Genomic DNA, 12,000 nt, shown 5'->3' on the forward strand with positions numbered 1-12,000 from the left:
CAAGTAATATTGTGCTGCTTTTTGCATGACTGTTGGATAGAGCAAAGGATGGGTGAATAGCAGAATAAAAATGTAAGTATATCCATTTCATTATATGCAGTTGATATTCTTCTATATTTAGTCATTCTAGGGCCTGTGGAACTTGGTGCAGTGTTTAGCAGGACTCCTTCAGCAACACTGCACTGCAGTCAGCCTTATCTCACTCTGCCAGGCAAAATTGCGGAGAATACTGAGAGAAGGAAAGTGCTTAGTATAGAAAGGGTTAACTGCTGCTTTTATATATAACTGGATTAGAAATATTTTAACTAATAAATGGCAGTCCTAATATTGTGGTATTTTGGAAATGCACATTTATTTATAAGTGACTTTTATGCTAGTTTTTATATGCACGTTCCTAATTTTTCCCCCTGCTTTCTTTCTCAAGATTGAAGTAATTGTACTACTATTTTTTACGATGGACAAAACTTCAGGACTTAGTGCTTATAATCTGTGTATAGTGAGATGCTATACTTATTTTTCAGACCATTTAGTTAAAAGTAAATGTTAACTCTGTATTTTTCTTATTTTATAAATAACGTTTTTAGTAAATTTTATTTTCCTTCTGCATTATCACATTATTTTTGTAAAGCTTATGAGTTTTGTCATTTTTAAAGGAACAAGAAATGCTCATTGTTAATATTTTTACTCATTGTCCAGCCTCAAAAGCATCAGTTTATGACGTTAAAAAATAGTTTTGTTGTTGTTTTTATTTTTTAACCTCTTAAGGACATATGACGGAATTTTTCCGTCATAAAACAATTGAGCAAACTGAAAGCTGTGTCCTTAAAGGGTTAATAATTGGTAGTGAAAGCAAGTTTTTACTATTATGAGAAGCGCTGCTAATATGTTGCAAGTTAAGCTAACAGGGATTGGCTGTGCAGTCTCATATGCTGTCTCAGGGATTGGCTGTGCAGTCCTGCTGTCTCAAATTTGAGGGGGAGGGGCTTGGGTGGCTGGGACACTAGAGAGAAGTAAATTAGCACTAATGAGGCATGTTTATTTTTAAAGTTTACTGTATCTTTTTAGTGTAATGCACGCTCTTTGTACAGCCAAGTCCCCATCCCAACATCTGAAATTATGACTTAAGATTTTGCAATAATTAAAAAAAAAAAAAAAAAAAAATATATATATATATATATATATATATATATATATATATATATATATATATATATATTATATTCAGCATAAAAGTTAGCCCTTTTTTTTTTAAAATAATAATACTTAGGAGTTAGCTCCATTCCATTAGAGCATACCTGTGTAGGCCCAGGGGTGTGCACATGTCTTGACTATTATATTATAGCAGTGTTTATAACAATATTATCTACACACGCTCCTCAGCCTGCCTCAGTACAGTCTCATGGAGAGCAGCTAAGTTACAACAAAGAATACCAAGAGGAAGAGCTAAGCGTAATAATAGTTGTAAACTGTGTACTTTTATTTGAATCATGAACGGCTTTAACTAGAAATCTGATTTTCAAAAATAGTATTCTTGAAACCCCAGAGAATGCATTGTTAGCCTAGTTCCTGGTCAAAGATAACCAGGTGTGTAATCTTTGTGTCCATTGTACTTTTAATTTGCTTATATGAAATATTTTTAACTGGGTTTTAATTATGGTGTCCTAATATTTGACAAAATAAATATTTCATTTTTTTAATACTATATCTATTTTTAAAATCTAGTCTGAAAATACAGACTCAGTGAGTGAGGGGGAACAAAGCAATTCTAATCCAACATCTCCAAGGAATTCACAGCTATTTCAAAACCCTTTAAGAACAAAAAGCCCTGAGCCAATCCAAAGATCTCTGAGAGTTCAGAGTCCTGAACCACGGCAAACCCCACTAACATTAAAGAGTCCAGAGAGGTCACAAAGTTCAGAAAGTGGGACAAACTCTCAATTGGTACTGAACGGTGATGCCAAGCAGTCTATAGAGAAGTCTGAAATAGTTATGCACAGAAAGGAAAGTGAGAGGACGGTTCAGACAGAGCCTGTTCCTGATGAACCTGGTGTTACTAAGAAGAAAGTGGTAAAGGTGGTAAAGAAAATGGTAAGGAAGGTCATGCCACAGGATGACGCAGGAAGTCGAAAAGAAGTAATTCAAAGTGTAGGTTCCAAAAATATTGACAAGATTGTGTCACCTGTCCCAAAGACACCACCTACACCGAAGATTGAAACCAAGAAAGAGAACCCCAAGGATGACATTTCTGCTGGTCTCACTAATCTTATGTCAAGGGGAAAAATGAAAGAGCATCGACAAAAAGTTAAACCGCCAGAAAAGAAAGCGGAAACATCAGCAGATAAAGTGTCTCTCTCAGAAGAGAAAACATTTGAGAGTCCAGCCACTCCTCCAGTGGCTGAAAAGAACATTGATCAGTCAGTACATGTGGCCACACAAGCAGCAGAAATACTTACTATGTCAGCACCACAATCTCCTGTAGAAAAGAAAACAGAGGTACTTTATGTGTGCAGACCTAACCCAATGCATGTGCAACTGAGATCTCACCAGTTTTGGTATTGGTTGACCACCCTAATGATGCATGTAATTGATGTTTAGTGCAGTAGGGTAGTTTTAAAATATCATTCAGTTTATTTGACAAAAAGTAAATATACTCATTATAGTTGCATGCTACAAAATCAAATCAGATTTTCTTTATTCTATAGAATGGGTTCTCATCGTTCTGATTTTAATTCTTCAATTTTTCCAGCAGTATTTCATGGCATGAGTGCTTTTATAGCTTCTGTTTCCCAGAAAAATTGTGTGTGTTTCTATGCTGCAGATAAACTTGTGCACTTTTGTCTAATTTTCTATATGTAGGTTCCAATGCAAGTTTTCTCTGTTCTAATTGGAAACTAAAACTAGATGATTTCAGTTTTACTTGTCCAAAGCTTCCTTCAAATTGTCTTTCCACTACCCCTTTAGGCTTATTTGAACAAGGGAGCGTTACCAAGCCAGAATCAGAAGCATCTGCAAACTCTTGTCACTGATAAACAAGAGGGTGTAACCTCAGGACAGGTGTGTGTTCTGTTTAATCACACAAATTTTCCCTTAATGTCTTTCACAGGAATGTTAAGCCAAATGTTCCTAGGATACTGCATTATTTAGCTTGCTTTTTTTTTTTTAAATCCCTGATCTATTTTAAAGGGACACTCAATCAAAATTAAACTTTCATGATTCAAGTAGAGCATACGTTTCTAAACAATTTTCCACTTTACTTCAATTATTTTGTTTGCGTTTATTTTCTTGGTATCCTTTGTGGAAAAGCATATCTCGATAGGCTCAGGAGGTGGGATCTAGATGCTGATTGGTTGGCTGCACATATATGCCTCTTGTTATTGGCTTACCAATGTGTTCAGCTATTTCCCAGTAGTGCATTACTGCTCCTTCGATAAAGGATACCAAGAGAACTATGCAAAATTGTTAATAGAAGTAAATTGGAAAGTTGTTTAGAATCGTATGCTTTATCTGAACTCTGCAGTGATATATCATGTTGGCAACTACGTTAGTATGGACTAGAGTACGACATGATCCATCTCTGAATTTACCAATAAATGAACGAACTATAGTGTGACATTTTATTCAGTCACCAGTTTGATAAGCAGGAAAGTTTGTTATTTTTAGTTTTTTAGGTTGGTAGGAGAATGGCCAGATTAGCCTAATGTTTTTTTATTTTTATTTGTGTTTTACTTTTTTTTTTGCACCACAGAAAATATCTTTGCATGATTATCCAGACTAAGACAAATCGGGTCGACCACAGTAGGTTTTTAGGTGATGGCATGTCTGCAATTCTCGTTTGTTTCTGAGTTACCTATAGCAGGTTTTGACAAATCCAAGAGCCAGGAAGCCACTGGCTCCTAGAATTCTACCCCTGGCTCCTAACTATTTATTCTCTATATACAAATACCAATGCCTGAATCCTAAATTTTAAACAAATTTGTCGACCATTGGCCTACAGTATTTAATTTGTCCGCTTATGTTGCCCAGTGGCGCAATCAGTGTGACTAACTCACATTTGCGAAATTATGCATTTACAGGAAAGATGATTGATTTTTTTTTTTTTTTAACAATCTTTTTTTTTATTGAAAATAATTCAACAAACAAAAATAGAGAAAACAAAATAAAAAGACATAACTCAAATGATATATGCCACGCAGGGCAAAATGACAGGTTTTGTTCAAAAATAAACATTTATATCAGTTAGAATAAGAGGAAAATTAGTGTCATACACTTGAAATTTTGCCTTGAAATAAACATTTATAATATTAGAGACCTAAGCTTGACACACCTATATATTTCGGCCGTCTTTAAATAGTAACTGAACTTGTAGTTTTACAGAAATCAACAAACATAAAATCGTTACACAGGTAATATAAACCTAGGCCATAGATGCAGAAATATAAATACCTTAGCTTAACAATCAGAAATTAGTCATCTTTACTCGATGAATATCTAAATCAAGTTTACTTAATTCTAAAAAAAAAAAAAAAAAAAAAAAAAAAAAGGGAGGGCCAATAGCGCCCTCCCCCCTCTCTCCGTATCCTGAAACTATCATAGCAGATGATCCTGACCCTTATTCGTGAGACTCCTATTCTCTATAACAAGAAATCCAAGAAGCAGGAAATTCGTTGTACAATACAAATTCTGCAAAACTATCCGAACTCAAAAATGGGTACAAAATACGTTTTTGAATATGCGGAGTGTAAGACTTGATGGAAAGATGATTGATTAATCCAATAAACCTCCACAAAGGGGGCTTTAAGAATGCCTGGGTTAAGCATAATGCTATCTTACAAACTAGATATGTTTTATTCTATAATAAAGAAAATGAATTACATGGTGCAAGGTAAGTCACCAGTTTCTATATCCATTTCTATATCCTTTTTATTTATTTTTTATATAAAAGAGTGATGACCTAGTTGAATCCTTTTCCATAAAGAACATCGCTTCTCTTGGCAGCATAGTCTCTGCGATAGTTTTTCAATCCATTTCAGACTTCAATAATGCCATTATACTTTGTAACTAAATAGATCAGAGATTTTATTGAATTAATGATTTAATTGAATTCATTATTTAATTGAATGTGTACAAATAAAAAAAACAGAGTTAAAAATATGTAAACATCATGCTCTATTCTGTGGTCCACAACTTTTCTTTAAAATGAACTTGGTAAACTACAGAGAGATGGAGAGAGCTCCCTCTAAAGACGAGAATTATAATTAAAATCTAAACAAAATACAGCAAGTCCAAAAATCTGATGTGCTTTAAAGACAAAATATAAGCTGAAATGTAGCTCTGTAAATCATACAAAGAGAAGAGACAAAATATGTATAGAAGGAGGTAATTTTTAATTCAATAAGAATAATGGTATTTTACCCCTATTAAAATCTTTGAAAATCTATTTCACCTAGACGGTTTGTTGTTCAGAAAGGCTACTGTGATTTTATTTTGCCTCCTTGGATACATATTAGTGTTTTTTTCTAGAAAGCTGCATTTTAGCTTAGATTAAGTTTTTGTCTTATCAGAATAATCATGCTTTTGTAATATATAATAAAATATATTTAGATTTTATAAGTCCCAGCATTTGTTTCTGGGTATCAGGGACACAGGATGGGGGCCTGTCACCATTTTGTGGGTGGAGCTATGTTGGGTGGGATCATTGGTGGTTAGTGGGTGAGATTGTGAAAGTGTCTGGGTGGTCAGTAGGTGCGACTAACAGTTTGTGGGTGCGTCTGGGTGTTCTGTGGATGGAGCAAAGGGAAATTCTTCATATATGGCTGTCTCAGCGGCACAGTCCAGGAGTAGCACCACCACTTCTATACAACATGATTAAGGTAATTTGAACCAAAACATTGTAATATGTTTTTATGGTGATATTCCAATAAACAAGTTTTGTGGTGCAGGAAAAATTGGAGCTGCTACTCCTTTGGATATATTCAGAGGCACAGTGGGATAGAGGTCAGAATCACGGACTGTCCCTCTCAAATAAGGACAGTTGGGAGGTCTGATATTTGTGATTGTTTTTGAGTTTGATTTCACTCTCTTTTGTGGTTACACCAATATATTTTACATTTGTTTTTACCCGTTTGTGATTTGTCAGGAAGTAAATGACATCAATATAAAGTACATATTGAAGTTGTACCCCAGTTGTCAGAAGGTAGGTTAGCGAGTTGTTAGAATTTCCCTTGAATACTAATGCAAGTTTGACCTTTAGGCCGTCTGTGCGGTTTCACAACGTGCACCAGCAGATGAAGCTCAGAAACGCCTGGAAAGGATCTTCATGGCATCTGTAAATATAATATTGGGTTATTGTCTAATTTTCCTGTAGTGCTTTTGTTGACCCTCCTTGTCTGTTGGTTTTATGACTTGCATGAATAAATGTACATGAAGGCTTTTGTTTCTTAAATAGACTGTAACAAGAATACATTTTGTACTTACAATTACTAATATTAAATATGATATATTCATGCTGTTGTATATGTTATTCCAGCATAAAACCCAACATTTTTCTTAGAGCATACAATTTTAAACAACTTTCCAGTTTACTTCTATTATCTAATTTGCTTCATTCTCTTGATTTCTGTTGTTGAAAATCATATCTAAATAGGCCCAGTAGCTGATTGGTAGCTGCAAATAGATGCATTGTGTGATTGATTCTACCATGTGCATTGTGATTTCTTCAAAAAAGAATATCTAAAGAATGAAGCAAATTAGATAAAAGAATTAAATTATATTGTTAAAAATTGTATTCCCCATCTAAATCATGAAAGAAAAAGGTTGGGTTTCATTTCCCTTTAAATTAAATCCAAAATGTGCTAGTATTTACAATGCTGTATTTTAAACATTAGAAATTTTCATTAAAAATGAGTGCTCTCAGCTTAAATATTGTCACATTTCTTTGCTCCAGAAAACCTTTAACCTGTTAAGGCTTTATAGCTTCTGTGTATACATCACATGGTCTTGGGATTATTGAGGATAGCATAGGTCATAGTGTTATTGCAGCAAGCCCCTCCCTTCTTGTGGGCTGCTCCTATAACCCTCTTGAAACAACCTGGGGAAGTCTGTAAGATACAGTCAAAGCAAAACTTTGTTCTTTGTGATGCATACTCCTGGTCATTAAAGGGTTAAGTGATGCAATGCCTTCATACAATCTGAATAATAAACCATGCCTAGAAATATGGTGCATTACGTTGATAAGGGGAGAAGAGTTTTTACCTTTATTATTGATTTTATGCATCACTTCCAGACTTTTATTTAATTACCCTTTAGAAAAAGATGCTCATGAAAAACACATTTTACTTGGATTTTTATCTAAACCAACAGTCTAAGTTCCCTGTAAAATGTTTTTTTTTTTTAAAAGCATCTTAATAGGGAAATCTGGTAATTTTGTTCCAGGCCAGTAATGACTCGGCAAAGCTCAGTCCCTTTATATGGATGTGTGGTCTGGCTGTAGTTTTTGTGTTTAGTTACTTTTTACCATTTTTATGTATTAATAAACACATATTTAATTTGAAACTTCACGTTTTAATGTAAGTGTTGGACATTTCAAAGATCTATTGATAGTTTTCATTTTAATACTGCATATAATGCTGGTAATTTTTTTTAAATTTTAAATTAGTAACTTTTTTTCTTTTGATTTTTAAAGGAAATTAATCAAAGTACTGTACATGAATTATCTTGCGACTGAGTTTGAGTAATTTTCAAAATAATTCAGGATTATTCTACTAATGCAATTAACACTTTTGCGGCATCTTTGTCTGCCATTAGCATGCTGTAAATCTTTTTAGATTTTTATTTTTTATTTTGTTTGGCACAAAAAAGTGTTGGTAGACTTGTGGTGATAAACCTGTAGTGTGTTCATACAGTTTTAGATGCACAGAGTGCATTTTATAGGTTACTTTACTGTTTGTCTGAGGTCCCCTTGCTTATTGGGTTTACCTATGATTTATGTTCAAATAAATCAAATATAAGTGACAATAATAATGTTACTTTATCTAATAGGTTTATGTAGGAAGATATATATATATATATATATATATATATATATATATAATTATTATTTTATATATATTGTTTTATTATTATTTTATATATATATTGTTTTATAATTATTATTTTATATATATATTGTTTTATAATTATTATTTTATATATATATTGTTTTATAATTATTATTTTATATATTATTATTATTACTATTTTATTTAAATATGTATAAAATAATGTGAGGCGCGCACATGCAGCATTTTGGCATTGACCTGTAGATTCGTTTACAGTGTACAGAAGTGCATGTGTGTGCTGTAACCTCTAGTCCCGTGGTTGAGTAGACTTTCAGGTTATTACAGAAGAGTGTATTTTACTTTTGGAAGTGTTTTTTTATTTTTTACTAAGATCATTTTATTATCCTTAAAACTTAGTGTGAAGTAGGGAGCCAAAGTGGAATATGTTGATTTAATCTTTCATTCTTGGCTTGTTTTGAACACTTACATTGCTTGTTTGGATGCCTTTTTTTGTTCACCCAATACTTTACTTATTTGCAAGCTAGCAGATCTCACTGTTGCTATGCTCAGACATGATGTGATTTATTAATATAAATTGAAATCTTTCATTTCCTTGCTCTGAATGTGTCTATTCTATTTGTTTCTCATCCTTTTTTTTCTTATCCTCTTGCTGCCACAGCTGGAACCTACAGCCTCTGCCTCTTCTCCTCTGAGTCAGGTATTGTACCCCTGCACACAGGATCACTCTACCGACCCAACCTCGTTCTCTGTCCACCTCTGGGCTGGTGTCTGTGCGCGTGTGTCATGCTGGAGTGTAAGGCTCTACTCACATCTCACCTCACCCATTTACCTTCCATCTTCTCCTCTGTGAGAATACCTTGCATGCTTGGTCACTGTTTTGCATGTAATCTTGTTTGACTGATTTATGTGTGATTATTTTAAAGGGATATCCAATACTAAATACATTTTTATGCACCTCCCTCTAATTATGGATGCCACCATTTTGGAACCTGGATTTTGCTTCAGGTATCTGCACATGTGTAGTAACTCTCCTTCAAACATGTCAGCACTGGAATTTAGTGAAAGCTAGATTTTAATATGGTGGCACTCCTGGCTAGAGGGAAGCAGAGGATAACCTCAATATCATGCTTATAAAATGTTTTTAGTGTTTCTTCTCCCTTTTAAAGATTAATATTTTTTCTACTTAAGAATGGCAAGACCCTTTCTTTAACATTATGGTAAATTTACCAGTGCAAAATTTAAGGGGACTTTCAGTCATAAAGTATAAAATACTTCATGCTGAAGGTTCCTTTATTTACCTGTAGCATATGCTGCGCTAAAAGCGTCTCAGGTCATCCGCAGCAGAACGCTATTTTTTCAACCTCAAAGCCAATAGCAGTACAGCCCAGCTGGCATAATGCCGGATAGCTAGCATGCTATTGGCTAAGATCACCTCACTGAAAAATAGCGTTCTGCCGTAGGTGGCCTGAGGCGATCAGCGCGGCATACGTTTTATACAAAGGTACTTTCAGCATGAAGTAGTTTATACTTAAAGACAGAAAGTCCTCTATTTGTTGCACTGGTAAATCCTAGAGTTTCAAAAATGCTAGGATTTACCATCACTTTAAGCATCAGTTTAGTCATCACAAAAATGATTTCACCTATGACATTAATGTGAAATTGACTTAAAAATGTACTTCTCCATAAATTAATGTTCTAAAAATGAAACCTTGCACTATACATCCATTATATTTAAAGCACAGTACTTAGCTGAGTAAATATGCTGTGCATAACATTTGCCTTATCTGCCTTTATGGCGTATTGCTTTGGTTTAATCAATAACAGATTTTATTATAAAATAAGCCGACAAATTAAAAGTGAAACAATTTTCCCTAAGGGCATACATAAACAATCTGGTGTGAAGTGCAGAGAAAGCAAAGCATTGCTGTTAGAAAATTCAGATCTCCCTCAGCAGTATTATAGGAGAGAGGCTAATTTCTACTTGTGTACTAAATAGTTGTCACGTTACCATGACCATATAATTGTCCTTTTAAGATCTGTCTGTATTTATAATATGTATGTGTGTGTGTGTTTGTATGTATGTTATTTACAGAAATTATGAACTGGAATGTTTTGTCCTCTTTAAATAAAGTTTTATAGTGACTTTATTGCGCTTGAATTTATTTGCTGATGAAATATTTGAGGCTGATGAGGGCATCAGTGTTAATACTGCTTTTAATAGTAAGACATGGTGAGGTGCACGTGGCATGAAGCCATGCAGTCATTTTGACATTGTGCACAGTATGTTCTAGTAAAGAGGTTTATGGTATTTGACCATGTATTATTGCATGCTCCATTAAGGATACATTGATTGAACCATTGTTCCCTTCCGCCAGTCTGCCTCACAGGATCCCACTGATGATGCATCTGCTTCGGCTCCAAGCTCCCCTAATGCTCTGCCTAAGGTTGGCTTACATTGTGCAGTGTGGTGTGTTTTTTTATCCATATATGTTGTAGTAAGAACTGATTCATGTTAGCAGGATCACATTGTTAATATTCAATGTTCTATATTTATCGGTCTCAAACAAATTGTCCATTTGTGCTAGTCCTTGTATTAGATGTGCATTCAGATTCGGACAAAAGTAATACAAGACAATTTAATTTAAAAATGCATAAACCAACAATCCTTTTAACAAATCAATGCATGCTACTGTTGACCATGATCATAAAGAGGGTAAAGGCTTCAAATGTACATTATTCATTAGTGATCCAGCAACATCATTGTCAGTTGATAAGTATGTAAGCTTCACTTTGTGTGCTGCTGCTGGCTTGTAACAGTAGCCCTAGCTATTACTTTATATTTAAGCTGTTGTCTAGCTGCTACTTTTCTGCCCTTAATACATTTCCTATAAGAAATAGCTGATGAACAAATTTTCATTCACATCCCGAATCAATATTGGATTAAATATATATTTTTTGTGACACATGATTAGACCGAAACACTGTCTGTGCACGTGTAGTATTAATCCCTATGCTGATTTATGCATCATTATATGATGAGGTCCTGCTTCCATGCTTTTGTTGTTGTTTCCCATTCACTGTGATATTTAGTTTTGTAGTATGTTTGCAGTGTTGCGTTTATTTGTAAAGCATGCATAACATTTACAAGATCTTTATATTACCTTCTGTTCCATCCTCTTCTGCTTTGTTTTGTTATCGTACTATGAAGTCCTCTGCAGTTTTATAGCCACATTATATAGGTGCAAAATGACAGTTAAAGTAAGATACTACCCTGCTTACCTCCTTTTTGTACATTACATTTTCCCACTGTGAATTGATGTATTTATGCACAACTTCATGCAGAAGTATATGATATATATTATATGTGATATAATTATCTATGATATTACTAGAAAGAGAGCAGATCGTGATCAATCTTTCTTTGAGAACGACTGTTCATTTGTACACTTTGCTATAATATGTTGTGTTATAAAGATAAAGCATATCCTTTCAACATTTTCATGAGTTACACATCTTTAAATACTTTGCCATGTTAGAATTTAGGATTTTCCTACATATTCCTCTCCATCCGCAGCTCATAGATTTTTTTTTCTCTCCTCCACTGAGTCTCATTCATAAATGGTAGCCGAGCTTTGTGAATGAACAGTAAATATGTATTTGTTTTTAGTTACATTATATTTTGTTTTGCTGGTATGTCTCTCGTAACTTTACAGGGCTACATGGTGACAAATCCCCTTCCTTCCCATAGACTGCTATCTTAGAGAATTATTCTCATTGTGTTTTTTTCTTTTTCTCTACAGACAAAAACTGAGGATCAAATTAACGCAGAACAGAACTGGTATGAAACTGACAAGGTGTGGTTGGTCCATAAAGATGGGTTCTCCTTAGGTATGTTGCACAATATGAGCTAACGATTTACACTGCTGAAATCTAAGTCCTCATT

General features: G+C 34.1%; 1 protein-coding gene across 9 annotated transcripts in view; it reads left to right on the forward strand.

The window, feature by feature from the left end:
* Positions 1–12,000, forward strand: part of MYO18A (myosin XVIIIA) — a 527,256-nt gene that overhangs the window by 13,847 nt on the left and 501,409 nt on the right. For 7 of the 9 annotated variants that reach the window (XM_053706173.1, XM_053706175.1, XM_053706166.1 and 4 more), the window contains 6 exons: positions 1,723–2,493; positions 2,962–3,054; positions 6,251–6,325; positions 8,716–8,754; positions 10,433–10,501; positions 11,858–11,945. In XM_053706173.1, coding sequence (XP_053562148.1) covers positions 1,723–2,493; positions 2,962–3,054; positions 6,251–6,325; positions 8,716–8,754; positions 10,433–10,501; positions 11,858–11,945 — 1,135 coding nt within the window. The remainder of the gene's footprint in view (positions 1–1,722; positions 2,494–2,961; positions 3,055–6,250; positions 6,326–8,715; positions 8,755–10,432; positions 10,502–11,857; positions 11,946–12,000) is intronic. The other 2 variants (XM_053706169.1, XM_053706170.1) reach the window with 2 other exon arrangements.

Source organism: Bombina bombina, chromosome 3 (assembly GCF_027579735.1).
Source record: "Bombina bombina isolate aBomBom1 chromosome 3, aBomBom1.pri, whole genome shotgun sequence".
NCBI lineage: Eukaryota > Metazoa > Chordata > Amphibia > Anura > Bombinatoridae > Bombina > Bombina bombina.